At 44.1% G+C, this 22,154-nt stretch overlaps 1 protein-coding gene across 4 annotated transcripts in view; it reads left to right on the top strand.

Moving 5' to 3' along the window:
• Positions 1-21,086, top strand: part of TMEM131L (transmembrane 131 like) — a 164,146-nt gene extending 143,060 nt beyond the window's left edge. For 3 of the 4 annotated variants that reach the window (XM_074993153.1, XM_074993152.1, XM_074993151.1), the window contains 6 exons: positions 9,845-9,923; positions 11,983-12,068; positions 13,818-13,938; positions 16,481-16,569; positions 18,205-18,347; positions 20,678-21,086. In XM_074993153.1, the coding sequence (XP_074849254.1) occupies positions 9,845-9,923; positions 11,983-12,068; positions 13,818-13,938; positions 16,481-16,569; positions 18,205-18,347; positions 20,678-20,956 (797 nt within the window). In that variant the 3' untranslated portion in view covers positions 20,957-21,086. Of the gene's footprint in view, positions 1-9,844; positions 9,924-10,103; positions 10,918-11,982; positions 12,069-13,817; positions 13,939-16,480; positions 16,570-18,204; positions 18,348-20,677 lie in introns of those variants that run through there. The other variant, XM_074993154.1, reaches the window with a different exon arrangement.
• Positions 21,087-22,154: the final 1,068 nt, after the last annotated feature.

Here is a 22,154-nt window from a genome sequence, read left to right as displayed (position 1 = left end):
TCTAGTCCAGGCATCTAGTGGCCTCCAGTAATATGTACACCTTTTGTGCTCCTTCACTGGGAAGAGGGAAACGGATGGGGGGGAGGGGAAATGGTCTCTTACTTTTATGTGGCTAAAACATGTAATCATTTTGCAAGTTCTCTAATGGTGAATACACCAGTGATTTCAGGTTGCCATGATACTATCTCCAACTGCTTTCTTTGACCTGTAGTAGTTCCTGTGCATTGGCGGTAATTCTAATGTGGGGATCCTTGAACTTAAAGATGTTCTCATGTTCACAGATGTGCTGCTGCTTAGGAACGTGGAAAGCAGAAAGACCCCTGGCAAACAAGGACTCTTATAGGCAGTGAACTAGGCAGTATTATATGTATTTTTTAAAGTTCATGAACTAGCATTATACAGTTACATTATGTGGGGTAATAATCTGTCTAAGGTTATTGAACATAGAATTTTCACATAAAATCACAAGTTGTTTCTGCCTGATCCGCAACATGATACTCATTCTCCAAACTTGGTTAGTGTACTACATAGGTGGCAAAGTAAGATTTTCATAAATGCTTCAGATAGATTTTAAGAAGAACATGTGGGACCACATTTTGGAGGCAAAGCCCAGTTTTGAGCCTAGAAGTCTACTACGGAGAAGCAACTCTTCACCATCTTTGAATCCTTCCAAATTGATTTGACCCTTTTGCAGTCTAATCATAGTTATTTAGTTCAGTTGTGTACTAACAAAGAGAGGCAGGGCCTTTTAGTTCTTCTTCGAGTGTCCCTGTGGGTGCTCCACATTAGGTGTTGGGCTCGCCCGGCGCCGCAGATTGGATCTTCCAAGCAGTTTCTGCCGGACCGCGCCGCTCCCTTGCGCGCTCCTGGCCACGTGCGCGATCCGGTCCCCGCCAGTTGCTCTTAACCGCCGTCGGCTGCAGACGGAATCCGACTAGGCTACGGCCAAGTTAGCATATTCAATGGTTTTAACTGTTTTTCTTTAAAGTTTTCAAGTTCTTAGGCTACTGTTAAGTTAGCCAGTTGTTATTTTCAAAAAAAAAAAAAAGAAAGAAAGAAAAAGAAACAAGCGGGACGGCATTCAGTCCAGTCCTAGTAACAAGCGGAGCACCGGAGGCCAGGAGCCTAGGGCCATTAGCCCTCCTGCTGTGGCAGGCTATTAGAGAGGGGGAAAACAGCACAGAGAAGGTGCTAAGTACCCCATTAACAACTGAAAGACTCACCAACAATGTCCTCTTCAGGATTCAAGAAATGTGAGTCTTGCCGAGAGGCAATGCCAGCGTTTGATGGGCACAGTCACTGCATAAGGTGCCTGGGGGAGTCCCATGTCACGCAGAAATGCTCCTTCTGTGCAAAATTAACAGCCAGAGCAAGGAAGGACAGGGAGATGCGGCTTAAAATGCTGCTCTTCGACAAGGCCCTCCAGCCAGACGTGCCGGAGCGGCCGCAGCAGGAGGGACCCTCCGGGGCCCATAAAAGGAAAGCCGCCTCCCTCACCCCATCAGCGCAAAAACGGAGGAAAGTCTCCCCAGCCCGATCCCTGCCGGCAGCAACAGCGAGCAGGACGGGAGGAGCTCACAGCCCCCAGCCACAGCAACAGCTGATCGGCGGTGGCACGGAGAGCCACGTGATGGCGGCTCAGCCTCCGATAATCAAACAGCTGCCCCGCACCGCAGGCAGGGCGGCGGCTAAACAAGCGCTGGTACCGGCGGCACCGCAAGCAGCGGCACTGACCCCCGGGGAACCGGTGATGCAGAGCGTGCAGGCTCGCAGCCTGCAGGCACCGGAGGACACCGCCCGTGAGGCACCGCCCATAAGCGTGCCGAGCACGGCGCGGATGGGGCCGAGATCCCCTACACGTCAGGGGGCGGAGCTACCCCCTCAAGGGAGGGGGAAGGCTGCACACAAAACAAGGCACCGCAGCCCCTCTCCAGACAGGGCTGCAGAGTTGCTTTCAGCCCTCTGCTCATGCTGCAGACTCCAACTAGAAGGCAGGGGTCCCCCCTAGCCTACCCGGAGCCCCCGTCTCCATTTTTACAACCAGCCTCACCCTGGCTGGGACCACCTTCACCCTTCCTGGGGTTTGAGCCGCTGGAGTACTATCACAAATCACTCTCTCCAGTGTCCCAGGTCTCTCGATGATCTCGCTCCCCCAGACGCAGAGGGTATGCACCAAGGGAGTGGTCTAGGTCACCTTCCCAAGAACAGTGCCCATGCTGCCATGGTCGCCCCTATCACGCGGGGCATAGACACCACCAGCAATCTACCAGGGAAAGATCCCCACAGACGGTCCCGTATCCCCGAGGGCAATCGCGAACGGGGACAGAGACTCAAGTAACTCAGGGGGAACTGGTTATGGAACCCCGAGATTTTCCCTTGCAAGCTTCCAGCGAGCGGATGTACCATCACCAACAGGAACCGGAAGGGTCCAGAGAGGCGTACCCTAGTGGTTCCTCGCTCTCCTCCCCAGACGAGGCTACGGCCCCAGGGGACGTCCATCCTCCGGACGATCTCAAACAGTTTCAAGAGCTGTTTAAGAGGGTGGCCTTCACGCAAGGCATCCAGACAGCAGAGGTGCAAGAGAAACACCATAAGCGCCTCAAAAATCTGAGACCTCCGGCCTCCTCCAAAATAGCAATACCGCTTGATGAAGCAATCTTGGAGTCCGCCACTATGATATGGCAGACCCCTGCGACTATTCCGCCTGTCCACAAGAGAGCGGATAAGAAATACTTCGTGCCGGCGAAGGGCATGGAGTTCCTGTTCAGCCACCCATAACCAAATTCCTTGGTGGTGGAGTCGTCGCAACAAAGATCAAAGACATCTCAATTTAAGACAGGGGGAACAGACAAAGATGCCAAGAAGCTAGAGCTGTTCGGCAGAAAGGTCTACTCCTCCTGCAGTCTACTGTTGCGAATGGCAAATTACGCAGCGCATCTAGCGAACCATAATTTCGACAACTACACTAGGCTAACCTCCCTCATGGACTCACTTCTAGAGGACAAGAAACCGGTGCTCAAGGCCATGGTGCAAGAAGGCTACGCGGCCTCGAGGATGGGAATTCAGATCGCCCTGGATGTTGCGGACACAGCAGCATGCTCCACAGCTACGGCAGTGGTGATGCGAAGGGAGTCCTGGCTCCAGACTTCGGGTATACCGAGGGATCTGCAGGCAAAGATAGTCAATCTTCCCTTCGACTCGCAGAAGCTGTTTGCTGAATCAACTGACTCGGTCCTTCATTCCAGTAAAGATTCAAGAGCCACACTTAGGACCCTGGGGATTTACACTCCTCCATACAGAAAGAAAAAGTACTACCCTCAACAGAGACGGTACCAGTACCAGCAACAGCGTCCCCAGTACCACAGGGGTTAAGAGCAAGGGCGACATCAACAGCACCAGCAGTACAGAACTCCCAGGCGACGTTCCCAACAGAGCCGTGCGTCCTCGGGGCAGGGCCAAAGGCCACAAGTTTGACACACAGATCCAGGGCTGCGCCATCACTACCATCGCACAAGGTCATCCGAAGCGGTTATTCCACCATCGCCTCCGACCATTCTACGACCAGTGGCAAAGGATCACCACAGACAAATGGGTGCTGGAGATCATAGCCACGGGGTACGCAATCCCCTTCCAGTCGCTCCCACCGCCACGACCTCCACCCAGGCCCCACCTCCAGGAGGCCTCCCACGTAGCGAGGCTCAAGCAGGAGGTAGACCATCTCATGCTCATAGGGGCAGTGGAAAGAGTGCCAGAGCAACTGCAAGGGAAAGGGTTCTACTCGAGGTACTTCCTCACGGAGAAAAAGGCAGGAGGCTGGAGGCCCATCTTAGATCTTCGAGGCCTCAACCGCTACCTGCGCAAGCAACGCTTTCGGATGATCACAATCGCCTCCATCCTTATGGCACTAGACGATGGAGATTGGTTCGCAGCCCTCGACTTACAAGACGCGTATTTTCACATAACTATCCATCCGGCTCACCGACGATTCCTCCGGTTCATGGTAGGCAAAGAACATTTTCAATACAAGGTCCTACCGTTTGGCCTCTCCTCGGCCCCCAGAGTCTTCACCAAGACCTTGGCAGTGGTGTCAGCCTACCTGCACAGACAGGGGGTATTTATATTCCTGTATCTGGATGACTGCCTACTGAAAGGGGCCTCGAAGGAGGAGGTACTACGCATGATACGCGTCACAGCAGGCACGTTCTCTTCGCTGGGCCTGGTCATCAATCTGGCAAAATCAAAGATAGACCCCACACAGGACATAGAGTTCATAGGGGCACGCATAAATTCTATTACAGCGAGAGTGTATCTACCAGAGACTCGCTTTCGGGCCATCGGCTCCCTCGTGCAAGTCATCACCTTCAGCCCTATGGTGCCAGTCCTGACGTGCTTACAACTGCTGGGCCACATGGCAGCAGCGACGTTCGTAGTACAGAACGCCAGGTTACACATGCGAAGCATGCAGCATTGGCTGGCGAGCGTATACAAACCGGCAGCACACACTGTTCACAGGGTGGTGTCACCCACAGCAGAGGTGCGCAAATCCCTGCAATGGTGGGTAAACACCAAGAACATGCTAACAGGGGTACCCTTCCACCAACCACAAATATCGGTTTTTCTTACTATAGATGCCTCCCTCATAGGGTGGGGAGCACACATGGGCGAAGAGGTGACTCAAGGGCTGTGGTCCTCCACGGAGCAGTCACTGCACATAAATATACTGGAGCTCAGAGCAGTGTTCAACGCCTGCAGACACTTTCGAGACCATATACAAGGCAAAGTTGTCGGGATCAGTACAGACAATACCTCCACCATGTTTTATATAAACCGGCAAGGAGGAGCTCGGTCCCGTGCCTTATGTGCGGAAGCAGTCCGGTTATGGAACTGGTGCATCGCCAACAATATAACCTTGAAAGCCTCGTACTTACCAGGCGCTCACAATGTGAAGGCAGGCCAGCTGAGCAGCCGTTTCGCACTCACGCACGAGTGGCAGATCCGTCCCGATCTGCTACGACCGATTTTTCACGCATGGGGTTTTCCCCAGAGAGACCTGTTTGCCACTCAACACAACAAGAAGTGCCCACGATTTTGCTCCAGGGCAGGACTGGGACAGGGGTCCCTGGGGGACGCATTCGTGTTCTCCTGGAGGGGCCCCCTGCTTTACGCTTTTCCTCCCACAGTGCTGATCCACAAAGTCTTGCAGAAAGCCAGGAGGGAAGGAGCCCGAATGATCCCGATAGTCCCAACGTGGGATCGACAGCAATGGTTCCCCCTACTCCTGTGCATGTCGGACCGTCCACTGATGCTCCTTCCGGTGGCGCCAGATCTGCTCACGCAAGCCCAGGGGTCCATAGTGCATCCGCATCCCCAAGGCCTGCGACTACAAGCGTGGTTAATCCATGGCTCAGCTCCCTAGAGAGCACATGTACGGAGGGAGTGCAACAAGTCCTAGAAAGTAGCAGGAGGACTTCCACCAGGAAGACCTAGAAGCAGAAATGGACTCGCTTCACGGCATGGTGTTCTACCAAACAGCTGGCCCCCCTTTCGGTGCCTATACCTGTAATATTAGAGTATTTATTGGACCTCAAGAGAGGAGGACTCTCGCTATCCTCGTTCAAGGTCCACCTTGCCACCATTTCGGCGTTCAGACACGAAGAGGAAGGGCACACGGTGTTCGCCCATCCCATGGTTACCAGGTTCCTCAAAGGGTTGGTAAACCTATACCCCCCTCGGAAACCACTTCCACCTTCGTGGAGCTTGGACCTGGTGCTTAATGTGCTAACGGGACCACCGTTCGAGCCTTTGGCCACGGTTTCCCTCTGCCTCCTTACGATAAAGACAACCTTTCTTCTCGCAATCACGTCAGCTCGCAGGGTGAGGGAGCTTGCGGCAGTTATGGCAACGCCACCCTGCACTGTTTTTTCCAAGGGGGCGGTAACCATACGGCTGCATCCAGACTTTGTTCCTAAAGTTTCTTCTGAGTTTCACATTAACGAACCTATCGTTTTACCCTCGTTTTATCCAAAGCCTCATAACTCTAACAAAGAGGCGCGCCTACACCTCTTGGACGTGAGGAGGGCGCTAGCCTTCTATATAGACAGGACCAAGTCTTTCCGGAAAACGGATAGACTCCTAGTCTTTCTCGCTCCCAAATCGAAAGGAGAAGGTCTCTCTTCGCAGAGAATCTCGAAGCACATCGTATCCTGCATAAAAATGTGCTACGAACTCAAAAAGACTCCTTTACTGGCCACGCCCATTCCACTAGGGCTCATTCCACTAGGGCGGTGGTGGCATCAACAGCCTTTTTCAAGGGCGTTGCGCTAAAAGACATTTGCAGAGTGGCGACCTGGTCATCCTATGACACCTTCGCCAAACATTACGCCCTTCACAGGGTATTCCAAGAGGATACCCGTCTCTCGACAGCGGTCCTCTCGGGGACAAGCTGCACATAATCCGATTACCCACCTCCTATCTTGGGTTACTGCTGGGTAGTCACCTAATGTGGAGCACCCACGGGGACACTCGAAGAAGAAAGAAAGGTTACTCACCGTAGTAACGGTGGTTCTTTGAGATGTGTCCCCGTGGGTGCTCCACTACCCGCCCATCCTCCCCGCTTCGGATCTCTGTTTAGTGTTTTGCAGGAGCATCCGAGGCGGTTGGTCAAGGAACTGGCAGGGACCGGATTGTGCACGTGGCCAGGAGTGCGCAAGGGAGCGGCGCGCACTGGTGCATGCGCGGTCCGTCAGAAACTGCTTGGAAGATCCGATCTGCGGCGCCGGGCGAGCCCGACACCTAATGTGGAGCACCCACGGGGGCACATCTCGAAGAACCACCGTTACTACGGTGAGTAACCTTTCTTTATTAGATCAAGGAACTGGATGTTAGCACTCCTGTCTTCTTCCTAGTTCTGCCACTGATTCACTGTGTGATCATGGCCAGCGTGGACCTCAGTATTTGCCTCTGTAATATGTATCAAACGACACTTGCCTGGTGAACCTTCAGGAGTGTTGTTCGGTTTCATTTGTTTATGTTAGCAAATCACTTCCAGGTGGCTGGGTGAAGTATAATAGTATTTTGTACATCTATAGCCAGTGATTGAAAATATCTTACGAGGTTGTCAGTGTATTATCATCTTAATTTCACAAATAGAGACACTGAAGCAAACAGAGGCTGTTCCTTGCTGGATGGAACCCATCAGCAGGTGGCAGTGAGGAAAAAAGCATAAGTCTTCTACCGTCTCACCCTAAATTGCTATAGAAGTTCTAATTGCCATGAGTGAATAAAGATACAAGAAAATAACATGCCCAGGGTTTCTCCTTGTGATGCAACTCTCTTCTGTGTTATGGGGGGCATTGAAGAGCCACGTTGCTGAAGTGAGTGTTCAGGCTTTTGGAATTTTGTATTCCACCATGTTGAGTGATTTGGTTTCCCACAAAGAAAAGTCCCTGAGATTTGAAACAAATTGTACAATAAAAACAAGAAGTCCTGTGGCACTTTATAGACTAACAGATTTATTGGAGCATAAGCTTTTGTGGGCAAAGACCCACTTCATCAGCTGCATGTTATGCTCCAATAAATCTGTTAGTCTATAGGGTGCCACAGCGCTTCTCGTTGTTTTTGCCAACACAGAGTAACACAGCTACTCCTCTGATACAAATTACACAATGAGAGCATCACAGAATTACATTAGAAGTGGATGTTTACAGACACTGGTGACCTTGTCCTGGGGGGAGCAGGGGAGGAGTGAATGCAAGCGAAAGGGCTACGGAAAGGATGCTTAGGCTCTGCGTAAAGGAAGGGGGCGTGTCGGAGAGAAACACTTCTTAAACAAAAGCTGAGGTAAAAGAGTGAGAAGGTAAAGTGGAGGGGGAGCAAAGTGAGTCTTTGGTGTAGCTATGACCAAGCCTGCTACTGTTTGCACATAGCATGAACTCTTTCAGAGCATTACAGTGTCTTCATAGAAACTTCCCATAGCCCTCCTCCACACATGACAGTGCCTGGTAACTAACTATTGTTCTCTCCATGGGACAGTGGTGTTAGGAGTGTACTGAAGTTGCTTACACTCAAGAATTAGGTCTGTTCTGAAATGTGCATTTGTATCGTCTGTGTTGTTCTTTCATTTCTGTTCTGCTCTCTGCTTGCTCATGTACACTCTTTACTTCCCCAGAACTTCCAAACTTTTTCCCTGAGCAGCTTTTTGTGCTGCCCAGCACTGTCTTTCTTATCCCTGGTTCCCAGACACTTCATTCCCTTCTCCTCCAGATATTCCTCTTGATCTGAACCTCCACCTTCACTGGTGGCTCTGATTGCTGAGGAGAGGTCCTGTTTCCCGTCCTCTTCTTTAGCAGCAGTCCCCTAGTTAGAAGCAGTTTGTCTGCCAATTCATCCCTTCCTTCCTCTTTTGTTTCTAGCTTCTTCTGCAAATCTCTAGACTCTTCTTTATGTTGAAGGGCTTGGGCACTTGCATAAGCAGCCTGAAACTGGGAAGAGAGTATATACCATGTGGTCAGCCCTTTCTGTGCCAATTACCTGCAAGTGCTTCACAGACCATAGAGGAACTGCTGCATTATTTGAAGCATGATCACTTCTAACACCAGGCAGGGGCAATAAAAATCCAAATGCGAACTAAAACATGGGAGAATAAAAGCACCAGAGAAAGTAGAGAAAGAGCCATCAACACAGAACACACAAGGGGGAAGAGAAACTGTGGACAAGAAAGTGAACTGAAAAAGCTCCGGTCTAGGAATTAAGGAAGCTGTAGTAGTCAGTTTGGGAAGACTGCAGAACTGAGAGCTCCTAACACCGCCCACATATTAATTCAGTTCTTACCTTTAGAGTATTGTTACATGTGGAATATATATGTTGTGGTGTTTGAAATCAATCTATCTATCAAGACCTTTGTTTATGGGTATTTAAGAAAGAGCACAGATGGACAACTTGTCAAAAAATTACAGAAATACCTCAGAATCATGTGCTTGTACATGGCAATACAGCAGATGTATATGACAAAAAAGCCCAAAACACATCACAAACACCACAAGATGCAACTATGGAAAATGGCGAAAATCCTTAGCAACAATAATATTAAGAGTTAGCTTGTTGCAGCATTAAGCATTTTAAAATATACTGAATGTTCTCTAGTGACATGGAATAATAAGTGTCTTATCTCTTAAATACTATATTGAATAATATGAATATGGTATCTGCACAAAAATAAACCCAGCTTCAGAGTCAGGAAAAATTCTGCACTTCCGTGCTGTTGAGATGAATTGTCTCTCAATTTTCTGTGTTTTTATAGTGTGGTGTAACTCTCTTCAAACACAGAGGAAAGCATAATTTAACATTATATTTTAGCAATAACCATTTTTAAGGTAACAGAGAGAAAGCCGTGCTAGTCTATATACTATCAAAGCAAAAAAGCAGTTAAGTAGCACTTCAAAGACTAAATAATTTATTAGGTGAGCATTTTTTAAGGTGAACATTTCCTAGAAGACTGTGCATAAATATATTTTTTCCATGAAGTCTGACACCACAGAACAACTCATTCTTTTGTTAGAATAGTGTTTGTCAAACTTTTCCACATCCAGGGTCCAGAATGTAACAGGGGAACATGTCAGGCCCTCCTCTTAGCTAGCTGTAAAGAGGGACTGTGCTTTTAATATGTGACGACTGTATAGATGTAGTTTACAAATAAATATATTTGATAAATATATTCTGAAATGGTAAGTGCTGGTATTAATGTTCCGTACTGAGAAGTAAGTTCATACACACCACTATTAAGTATATTGTATATATGTTTCTGTTTTCGAAATCTTTTGATTCACACAATCATTGTTTTATTTAGGGGAGAATATTTCACAAAATGATTTTCCAACTGAAACTCCCATCACTTTAAATCTGTCTCATAACATCTGCAATACAAGGTAAATTTTTGTTAAGTCTACCCCAGTAACATATTAAAGAAACTCCATCAACTTGAAATATTGTCAGTTTTTAGAAAGCTCACTTTAGGTCCTGCATCTACTTACGATTTTCTATGCTAATTTTTGTAGTGGCACACTCCTGTTTTCTGAGCATTGAAAATGTTTTTATCATCCCTGTAGCTGTATGAAAAGACCCACACAAATGGTAGGGAAACATTGCCTATTATGCAGTGGAAAGATGGGACGCATAAGAAAAAATAAGGAAGTTATTTTTTCTGTATTACCTTTCCATTTTAGTAGTTCTTGGTGCAAATTTAAAGGTAAGAAAAAGTAAGACAAACATGCATCTTTTAAGTTGATGGGGTTCTTTTATGAGAATCAAGCTCTCCTGAAATAACTTGAAAGTGGTTTCTTTTCTTTCTCTTATGTATCCTCCCCCTTTCTGTAATACTTGCAGGCTCTAGTTTTAGCTACCTGGTCCTTCAGTTCACTCCCAGTTTGAGACAAATGGGATTTAGCTGCCAGAATCGATTCCACCTTAAGAACAGAGTATTTCGGTGCATCTCCAGAAATACGCACCTCGTATAGCAGTATCAAGGGGCATGGTAGAAACCCCATAGCTCCAACAATAAACTGGAAATAGTCTGATATTTACAGCAAGAGAGGTACAGCCCTAAATCTCACAGACCGTAAGAGATGTCATGCCCAAAAAGGAAAAGTTGATCTCTCAATGAGTAGAGCTTTTTATTCCTCTTAATGTCTGCAGGTGACATTAATCTAACAAGTAAATTTCTGTAGTAAAGTATTTGGAAAGCTGACCTATTGTTTTTAAAAATGTGGGTGAACCTCTTATGTTTAGCAATCAGTAATAGATAAAGCTCATCCCAGTTTAATCTCAGCCTGAAACTAGGAACAACGCTCTTATTCAGCCTCGATACAGGATGGCTACGTCTACGTTACGTTCCTCTTTCAAAAGAGGAATGCAAATGAGGGATATGGAAAATGCAAATGAAGCACTGATTTACAAATCTTGTGCATTGTTTGCATAATCTCATCTGATTGCTTTTTCAGAAGAGATTTTTTTGAAAAAAGAATATAAAAAGAAAGCAGTGTTGATAGGGTTCATTCAGAAGCCCCCACCCTTTTGCGAAAGAACTCTGTAAACCTTATTGTTTCAGGCATACGGCTTCTTTTGAAAAGGGGGTGGTGTTTTTTTGTTTGATTTAACACCATCTACACAGCTTTTTTCCCCCAAAAAGAAACTCTTTTGAAAAAAGTGATCAGATGAGATTATGCAAATGAAGCATGAGCTTTGTAAATCAGCACTTCATTTGCATTTTCAATTTCTCTCATTTGCATTCCTCTTTTGAAAGAGGACTATAGTGTAGATGCAGCATATGTGTTCCTGTGAAATTAGATATATATGGAATATCTGAATACATGCACATTAAAATATGGAATATGTTAGAGAGAGAGCCCTATGTAGGTTTAAAATTGTGTGCATAAATGATATGTATATGTAAAGCAAATAACTGCAGATTTGCAGGGTACAAGATACAAAATGTGAATCTACATTCATATCCAGAAAAAATGAGCTGTGGCTATTCACAGCCCCATCAGCAGATGTAGATACCCATGGTTATAAAACAGATATCTGCAGATTGGCAGGGTTCTAGTTTTTCAGATGATCAAAATGTTTGACAAATAAAATTTGGCTGCTATATGAGTTTGAAATAATTAGTATTTACTTGTTTGCCACTTATAATAATTGCTGAAATATTGTGAATGAGAGGTATTTGATAGCTCAGAGTAAGGAGAATAGGCAAAGGAAAAGCTTAATTTGTGGAGCAAAAAGACACAATGTCGAGAATCACCAGTTGTGTGTGTCCCGCCATGCCATTCAGTAGCTTGCATTCTGGAGACGTCCATCAGTAAAACTTCATCAAAAAAAAAAAGCCCTATAAAACTCACTGAATTTTCTTTTCTAGGAGAAGAATCACTAAGGCATTTTTAATGTTGATAATTGAAAATTTTAAAAAGTCCTTTTGTCTTCATTCAGGAGCAACATAAATAATGTCTCCCAGTATCCAGAAACTGTATGTCCCAACTTCACTGATGTAACTGGAGATCCTGACAAAAATAAAGGTTAGTTACTTTTTCAGTAGCAGACTTGATGCCATTGTTTGTGCAGTAGAACACACGTATTACACAACGTATCTTAGCTTACATGGACTTTACTGTCATACTGCTCTGTTCTGTTGCTGAGTATTTGAATTTTTTAAAACTTCCTGATGTCTGAAAGGACACAGAGAAGATTTTCTTTGTTATCTCTACCTGCCCAGACTTTGCTCATGGTATTCTCACTGAATAAAGGCAGGATTCGGCTGTCATTTCCCACTTCCACAATTCTTTCCTTACTGTTATCTTGCTTTGCATAAGCTAAACACCCAAACATTTAAAGAGTAACATCTAAACAGTATCAGCATGACTGGGAGGACAAAAGAACTGACTTCTTACCTCAAGTGGAGTTGGGACATGGTTTATGCCATCAGATACACCTTTCCTAATTTCCACAGTCATGACTGATACAAAGTCCCCAGGCTTTTTGACCTTACTCCCTCCAAAATGAACAATGAATGATGTGATTGTTTGGGACCCTAAATATGTGCTTGTTTTCATTTGTCTGCATTTCAAGGGGAAGTAATGTACATTTGGGTGGTGGGATTAATATCAATTGTGAATTAAAAGATTGTGAATAAAATTAGGGCTTGTAGACTTAGAATTATAGATCAGAGAGGAAATGTGAAGTTTGCTCTCATGTCCTTTTTCACATCTTTTTCTGTTTAAGAAATATGTGCACTTATAGTTCTAGTTTTCATTGCTTCTAGCAGCATGAGTTCTGTTCAAACTAAAACCTCCTCCTGAGGAGACGTTCTAATGCAAAAACATGTACTCCGTTTCACATTCAGCTGTGAAAAGAATCTTGGGAGGGGACTCTTTTTTCATGTAATACATCCTCCCATGATGAAAGGTACACATACCAGGTCTGATCACTGATGGAATTGCAACAGCACATGCAGTTTTCGTAGGAATCATTGCTTTCGCTATCTTGAATTTCAGAATCCACTTCAGTCTGTTTTTTTGAAACCAATAGAAACGTGTCTGATTTTGTTTTCATCTGCACAGCAAGTTCCATCAAAAGCGAGCATTTGTCAGTGCATTCTTCCATACGGTTTTTCATCTAGAAACATACAATGCCATCCTGAGTCTGATGCTCAGCTGGTATAAATTGGCCTAGGTCCATTGAGTAAATTTATTTCAGCTGTAATAGTTTATCTGTCTTGGACTTTTTAGTGAGGTTTTCCCTCCCCCCCTCCTTTTGGGGCGCCCTTCTTTTTGGTTTCAAATACACTTGAACTCCTTAATCTCTAATTTGGACCCCATGTAGCTAAAATGCCAGCATTGGCTCCCCGAGCCTCATGGACCAGATCCAGGCAAGGTGCAGGCTCTGCCTTGCAGTGGGAGGAGGCAGTTGCTCTCTCCACTCTTGATCCCTGTGCTGCCATCGTCTCGCACCCCCCGCAGCTGGGGAAATGACTGCACAGTGAAGCAATGGGAGCCATGAGCACCCCCAAGAACAGGGTGATAAGTAAGTACCTCGTTGCTGGATTAAAGAGGTTCAGGTGTCGTACTATAGGAGGAGGGAGGGATAGGTACAAAACTGAAATGAAAATTGTAAGGCGAGGTCTCTGGCTGGATTATTTCTATTTATATGCAATGTTTTACTCTGGATCTGAGAATCAGGTGTCACCACAGTATTACGTTTTGATAAATCACCTATTTCTGTTCTGTTGCATTTTATATACTGCACTCAAGATCTGTTTGCCTTTCTAGGTCTTTATCCTACGGGAGATTTGTGGCCTGCTCAACCAGTCTGTCTGACAAATAGCTTAAATTATAACCTTGAGAATAAGGTACCATGCATGATCCAGGAAGCCCCTTCTGTTCACAATAGGCAAGTTATTTTTTCCCTGGGGGGTTAGGTTCTTTTGTTTGTTTCTTTGTTTTTGTTTCTTTTTGGTAATGCATTGTTCAGCCTACAATCTTAAGAGCATGAATGCACCTGAGCTTATTGTGCAATATTTCTTAAACTTGCAGTTTAAACAGTTTCCGTGGTATAGCTGCATGTTCAGACCTACCAAGCAAGACTCTTATTGTAGACCTGTTATTTATAGCTGTTTGTTAACTTTCAGAACATGGTATTAATATTGTAACTACAAATTGATCAACTTCCTTATTTGTATGTAGCTATTTCAAAATTTCATATTTCTCTCAAATATAAGCAAATAGTTATTGGAAAGTTTTTAATTTCTCTTTTGTGTATTCATGTATGTTTTCCTGTTGCTATAGTTACAAATTCTGTCCTGGGAGGGTGTATTCTGTAGTATATATTATCTTTACACATATTAAATGGCGTGACAAATAAATAAAAAGGATTCATGAATGACCGGATCAGATATTCACAGGCTGGAAAAAGAAAAAAGTTTGGTCTGGGTTGCCTTATTCAGATGTTCACATAACTTGAGGGTATTGAGTTTCCTGCAGCTGTAAACTTCAGGCAGGAAAGATAATTTCTGTCACAAATGTATCTCCAACTTGTAAAGTGCAAGAAAAAATTGTGTACTTTGTGGTGCCAGTTGTCTGAAGGCTAGGGATAAAGATACTGCATCTTACTGCATCATCTTCAAGATGCAGAATACCATTGGCTCTTCCCTTCAACAAAAATGGTCAAATGCAATATCAGAAGACTTCTGTGTCCCCAACCAATGCACTTTTGAATTAAAGCTGCACAGTAATGTGATTTTAAACCTGCTATGTCAGCAAACTACAGCCCTGATGAGAAACAGTAGTAATTAGTATCGGTTGGACCTCCTGGCTCTGGCACCTGTGGGAATTTGACATACATTGGGAAATCAGTTTTGGCCCTCTACTGATGGACTCTGGACCCATGGATGTTGCTGGCTCAATCTGTATTTTGATGCTATAATCCTTAGGCAGAGCAAGGGGCAGCTGTCATCCTGAATTGCATTGTTTTGAAAGGCCCTTGTCATAATTTTGGTTATTTAATCAATTATACATGGGAAACATGTAAAATTATTCGCTTTTAAGTATCTCATGGGAGCTTATTACATAGATGTTGTAACAATTACATATATGTGTATTACAGCCTGGATGTTATAACACTCATTGTCATGTATGCATATTGGCAGCTTCAAAGTAAAATTGTTTTACCTGCCTTAACCTATCTTGAGCCCATGTGGCTCTTCATATTTGTATCTAGAAGTGTTTGCATACTTTTTGCTATATCTTTAAGAGCTGCTCTTGGAAAACCTCTTGAAAGACTTAAAATTTTTTTTGAATATTAATACAATAATAGTTTCAAGTAAGTATTTTTATGAAAGGACAACTTGTGATTTGAAGGAAACAAGGCTGAAATCCCTATTTTTTTAATCAGTCATGAATGGAAACATTGAGATATCCTTGACTATAACGACTTGGCAGACACACTATTAACCACTTAATGGTCTGTGTTTTAAAACAAAGATTTTAACACCAGATTACAAAGGGAGATATCTAAATAGATATGAAACTGGAAAATGACTTCCAATCACCATGGGCTCATCAAAGAGCTCAACTGTCTTATATATTACAAGGACAATTTCTCCACCTTTGATATTTGCAGTAATGACAGACAACCCACTTCCAGAAGCTTGCAGAGTTTTTTTTTCTCTCCCCTCATCTAGCCTGTTCCTCGGTTTTGTTTGTTTGTTTGTTTGTTTCCTACCAGTTCTTTTTCTCTCTGTTATCATTTATTCTCCAGATCTGAAGAAGTAGCTTTTCCCATGAAAGCTCATCACCTAATAAATAATACTGTTAGTCTTTTTAAGGTGCTACAGAACTGCTTTTTGTTTTTGTTTTGGGAAGATACAGACTAACACGGCTACCTCTCTGAGACTATAACACCAGTGTAAGGATTCAGAAAAACTTTAACTAAACAAAATAAAATGCTGTTCCACGTTAAGTGTGTCGTTTCTGTAGCACTTTAAATAAAAAAGAAAACTTGGATTGCTTTGTATCAGTATTTCTTAATAAAGCCTCTCGACATTTATATGGTAGGAACATAATTTCTTTTTTTTCACTGGTGGCAAAACTGAGTCTTGCTTAATTAGGACAGGAAGTGTGGGGTAGATGTAGAAACAATCTTGGATAGCTTACCTACCAGCCCTGTATTTTAGCCGCTGGTCTGTTCTTCCATCTCATGAGGGAAAAAGATTAAAACATGTTCACTGTAAGAATTAGCCAGATTTTAACACTGTGCTATTGCTGGTAATAACCATTTTGTATTAATATGTAGTTACTGTGTTTGAAGTGCAGTCACTTATTACAGGCAGTTGACCTCTAATAGCTTTACAGGACCTTGAAAGTGTGTTTCAACTGTGATATTTTCAAAAACTTGGGACAGTATTTTGATTTGTTGTTTGATTTTATTGTATTAGCTTCATTGACTGGAATGTGTCATGTGATACCCAGTTGCCCAGCATGTACTGCCCATTGGAGATGAATGAATACAGTGCTTTCCCAGAAGGTAAGAGTGGTACAAAACTCTCATTTCTTTGAAAAGCCAGGTCATTAATGAATTTTTTCCCTTGATTGTTAAAGAGCTGAGCATTCTCTTCTTTTTTTGGGGGGGATGGGGGGCGGGGCGTAAAATGGACTAGAAGGGATTTGTTATTGTCATGGGCGTGTATTACACAGTGCCTAGAGACCCCAAGGGATGTCAGGCACCTGTTGGGCGAGGTACAGATAAAAGAGAGTCCCTGCCCCCGAAAAATTCATAATGTAAATGTACAAGACAGACGAAGGATGAGAGGAGGAAAGTGCTGTTACATCTGTTTCCCAGTGGGGGACCTGAAGCACTGAGGTGTTTAAATAATTTATTTTTTGGCAGCTCTAGGAACACAAACCAGATCTCTCTTTTAGTGCCACATGCCACATCCTCATTCCTCTCGAGGTTAGGGGTTTTCAGACTCTCTTTCTCCTCCCCTGCTACCCCTAGTTAAGATCCTGATTTGGAGCCACTTGAATGAGTTTTAACCAGCTCTTCCAGCTCAGCTCTGGTTTACAGAGTTTCCTAAAGACCTGATTTTGATCTTGCATCAGTTTTCTGCTATTGTGACTAATCAGGTCCAGAATGCTCTTTTTACCGTTCCTTCTCTGCACCCCACTCACAGCTCTCTGTTGCCTTTAAATAAATCTCAGACCTCAACTGTGCTGGTACTTATTGGCGAACAACAAGGGAGCTGAAGCAAATCTATTAATATCCTGAAATGTATTTGTATGTAAACTTTTGAGCAATTGTTTACTCAACTGTAAATTTTCTAGACGCATTACTGCACAGTGATATATGCTAAGGCTGCCATAGTTGAACTTATAACTTGTGATATAGTATATGTAGTACATTAATACAATGTGAGTTGGTAGATACTGATACACATATACTCCCTCTCAGGTATGCCCTCTTTTTTTGAAAGTTCAAATATAGTAACCCTACATATGTTGTATGTGCATGTGAGAAATGACGAGACAACTTACAAAAGCGTTGCAGAGACCAGGTTTCTCGAAGTAGAAATCCCAACAGATTGTGTACCCTAGGACAGAACACCATACACTAGGATATGCAGCAGAATGTCTCTTGGGGCCAGTTTTTTTCCCCAGGGCATGAGTAATTTTGAATATGACGCCCATTCAGTTACCTGGGATATTGTACTGCTTGCCAGGGTACATTTAAAACTGAACCTGCAAGAGTGCAGGATTCTGAATCACAGTTGTCTCTTGGGATTTTAGGCCTGAGGCATATGGGTAGGGAAGGATGAGGAAGCTTTTCTTAAAGTTGTCCATGCTCTTTTTGTATTGTGGCTAAAGGAGGATTTTATGTAGCCTTCTCCCATGCCCTTTGCCAGCAATTGGCTAATGGCCCCCATAGTAGCAAATAATAAGAAATGGTCCTGTTTAGATTGTAGGTTTGAGAAATGCACAGAAATAGGTCAGTGTTACCAAGAGGTAAGTGCTGTTTTGCTGGGAAGCCACCTTGGATTAATAAAAACCAACTAGCGGTTTTAATGTCTCTCTTTCTGGGACAATACAGCCTCTCATGCAGGAAGTTTAATATCATTTATAATGCAAAAGTTTAATTTTGTTCTCCATCTCTCCTCCATTGCAGAAAACCTGAATTACCCCAATGGGTTCCCATGTCCTGCAGAAGTGCAAACTACCGCCTTCATCAATCACAATTGTCAGTCTACCTGGAGCGCTCCACCCAACATGCCTCCAACTTGGGAACCAGCGAGTTATGTCAACTCTTCAGTGAGTATTTCTGTCGCTAGGTGTTGGCCTTCTGTGCTCCTGAAGTACCTGCCAGCTACCTTTCTGTTTCACTTCTTCCTCTTCCTCATTAATATGTGTGTTTTCTCTCCTCCTTTCTTTGCAGTATGTTGTGGTGTTTGATACTGATTTTGTTAGTGTTATTCATAGTAGGTCACTGAAATTTAGCCAAGTTTCTGTTGGGTTATTGTACTGAAAAATTGTATTGAGGCCCTTGAGAATGAAAATGTGCCTGTTGGATTTAAGTAATCGGTTTACCCCTCTCCTTTCATTTCTTTCTTTCTACCTCCCTCTACAAAAAACAGGTTTCTGTGGGGGATAGAACCAAGACGTGCTCATAACAAAAACAAATGTGAAGTTAAAAACTCAAAAAGGAAGTCAGAAATTGTACAGTAGCTTGCGCAGTGGCCCTGGTGCTCTGGTGATGACATCCACAAACTGTGCTGTGAGATACAGGCATGCCGCTCAAACTGACTTCAGCTAGATTTGTGCATGAATCTCTGAGCACTTGCTTTGGCCCTTCTGTGCTTGTCTCCAAAGAGAAAAATGTAGCAGGTAAATGGCAAGAGATGGAACAAGTTAATTTCAGTCCCATAGTTCGGTGCATTGTAGTGTTGTCTTTAGACATGATCACCTTCCTCTGTGCTAGGAGGGAAACCTGACACTTGGAAAATATTTTGTGTGTGTTTACAAAGGGAATGAGAGTTAAACAGACAAATCTTATCAGTGAAAGCAAGAGATGATATCAACAGTACATGTTCATACTGGATACAGTGGGGCAGGGGATGGAAGAATGGAAGAAATGATAGAAATTTGGAGGGGGGAAGAGAGGGACATTAATTCTGTATGTTATCTAAATATATTCTGGACTCACAGAAGGTTGAGACTGGAAAAACCGATCAGGTAACTGTCTATTTTCCTGGCAGAACAGGATTTTCCCTACAATACGTTTCTTAGTGTTGATGTTCAAGCTGGTTTGAACAGTTCTAAGGCTTCTATCACTGCTGTTGGCATAGTGCTCCAAAGCTAATACATCTCATTAGCTGTGTCTACACGTGCACGCTACTTCGAAGTAGCGGCACTAACTTCGAAATAGCGCCCGTCGCGGCTACACGCGTCGGGTGCTATTTCGAAGTTAACTTTGACGTTAGGCAGCGAGACGTCGAAGTCGCTAACCTCATGAGGGGATCGGAATAGCGCCCTACTTCGACGTTCAACGTCGAAGTAGGGACTGTGTAGACGATCCGTGTCCCGCAACGTCGAAATTGTGGGGTCCTCCATGGCAGCCATCAGCTGGGGGCTTGAGAGACGCTGCCTCTCCAGCCTGTGCGGGGCTCTATGGTCACCGTGTGCAGCAGCCCGTAGCCCAGGGCTTCTGGCTGCTGCTGCTGCAGCGGGGGATTCATGCTGCATGCACAGGGTCTGCAACTCGTTGTCGGCTCTGTGTATCTTGTGCTGTTTAGTGCAAGTGTGTCTGGGAGGGGCCCTTTAAGGGAGCGGCTGGCTGTTGAGTCCGCCCTGTGACCCTGTCTGCAGCTGTGCCTGGCACCCTTATTTCGATGTGTGCTACTGTGGCGTGTAGACGTTCCCTCACTGCGCCTATTTCGATGTTGAACATCGACGTTGCCAGCCCTGGAGGACGTGTAGACGTTATTCATCGAAATAGCCTATTTCGATGTCGCCACATCGAAATAGGCTACTTCGATGTAGGCTTCACGTGTAGACGTAGCCACTGTCAGGTTTTTCTGATAGTCTTTCTAAAAATTCTCTTTATTTTCATCCCATGACCCCTAGTTACAGTATTGTATTCCACTTTAAGTATTTCTTCTCTGTCCTGAGTGATTTCAGCCTTCCAGTAGTGTTATATAGCATGATACCATAGCCCTCCATTAACCGTCTCTTAGCCAAGCTTGCACATTGTCTTTCTGTCTTGCCTCTTAAATCAGTCTCTCGTCTCCCTTATATTTCTTTATTAGTCTTCTCTAACTTTTCTTCATCTCTGTGTGTTTTTTTCTGGAATGGTAAGCCTAATCAGAACTGAATATAGTACTCCAGTTGTGGTCACCTCAGAGCCATACAGATGAAGGCTAATACCAACCAGTTTAGTGAAATGCCTTTGCACTTCCCACCCAAAACTACATGGATCTTTTTTTGCAGCCATGTCATCTGTAAACGCCTTTCTGATTTTCTGGCTGTATGATCCCCTGCTTCTGAGGCTTCTTTTTCCCATGTAGTTATGTATTTTCAGATTCATGTTTCCCCAGACTTAACTACCTTGCACTTTGGCCCTGATGTGTTTTCTTGTCCTGCAGCCCTACCTCTCAAGTGCCAGAAGCTTGTCGCCAATGTCTGGACTTTTTGGTTCCATCTGGGCACCTCAGAGTGATGTCTATGAAAACTGCTGCCCAGTGAGTGCCCCTGGTCAACACTCAGCTCATGTTGAGAACCAGGCAGTTATGTGTAAGCAGGAGTATTACCCAAGGTTTAATCCATTCCGTGCCTATATGAACTTGGACATATGGACTACAGCAGCCAACCGGAATGCAAATTTCCCACTTTCTAGGGACTCGGGTTACTGTGGAAACATGTGACAGGAATTCAGTTTTAAAAATGTGAATAAAGATGCTTGCAATTTTGATTACTAGATTAAGCTGGTTGTTGAACTAGATTACAGTGTTGGTGGATATTTTGGCACTTTTATATGGACAATAAATTTTTTTACAGAAATCTGTGTACTAAGTACTTTTTAAAAATTAATAAATATTATATACAAAACATGTTTACATATAAAACAATTGCCGAAAGATGGAAAAAATTCAGGTTTTCAAAGTATTAAATTCACCCTCATTATACATATCTCATATAAAATGTACATTTTAGGCCTGATTTTCAGCAATGGCCTCTAAATGTTCAAGCACAAAATTGCACTCACACATAATTGCAAGCACAGCAAATGGTAACGCTTGGCCACCCACAACATTAGAGGTTGAAACTGTAGCCTGCTTATAAACCACTCTCGTCTGGCTCCCTCAGGACCTGACCAGCGGCAGACGAGAGAATTTGCCCGACCATGGGAGGTCAATATTGCCCAACACATTAGAAACTTCCACTGCTTACTGGGCTCTTAGAAGACATTTAGGGGCAAATTACAGATAAATAACATCACAGAACACTGAGAGCCAGGACTGGTAGCTATAAACAAAGGTTATGGGACCACACCTATGTAAGTGGTCATCTGGCTAACTAAAATCATGCTGGATTATGGATATTGCCAGATGAGAGAGTTCCAGATTCAATTTAAATTGCGGCACACTTTTCACTGATGGTTGAGTTTATGCTTTTCTGTAAAGCCGGATTAACAGAACAGCGATGCCTTCATTTCTTTTATGAAGGCTGAATCTTCATAGTTGAAAAGATAACCAAGAAAGGAACCAGCCCCGTTCTGATTGTATCCTTCAAGAATGCTGCATCAGCAGCTCATCCCTGACAAGCCATCTCCTCAGGATAATGTGTATAATGGATAATGTGTAGTCTCCATGCCCCCTTCATATGTCACAAAGTGGGCACAATTTGTTTAGGCTCGGCAAAATCTACAGTGATATCTAGAGCCCACCCTCTCTGTCTTCCGATGTTTGTTTTTCCCCAGTCAGTAATAAAATTCACATTGATTTTTAACGGGACCAGAGCTAGGCCAATAATGAGTGCTTTTGAAAATTCCACGTTTTATGTGTAATGGTTTTACTGTACTGGTAACCCACCCTGAGATGCTGTGGTGTTCTGCATGGTGTA

The sequence above is a fragment of the Carettochelys insculpta genome, chromosome 4, assembly GCF_033958435.1.
Source record: "Carettochelys insculpta isolate YL-2023 chromosome 4, ASM3395843v1, whole genome shotgun sequence".
Classification (NCBI taxonomy): domain Eukaryota; kingdom Metazoa; phylum Chordata; order Testudines; family Carettochelyidae; genus Carettochelys; species Carettochelys insculpta.
The sequence above is the reverse complement of the archived record's forward strand: the minus strand, read 5'-3'. Positions and strand labels throughout refer to the sequence as shown.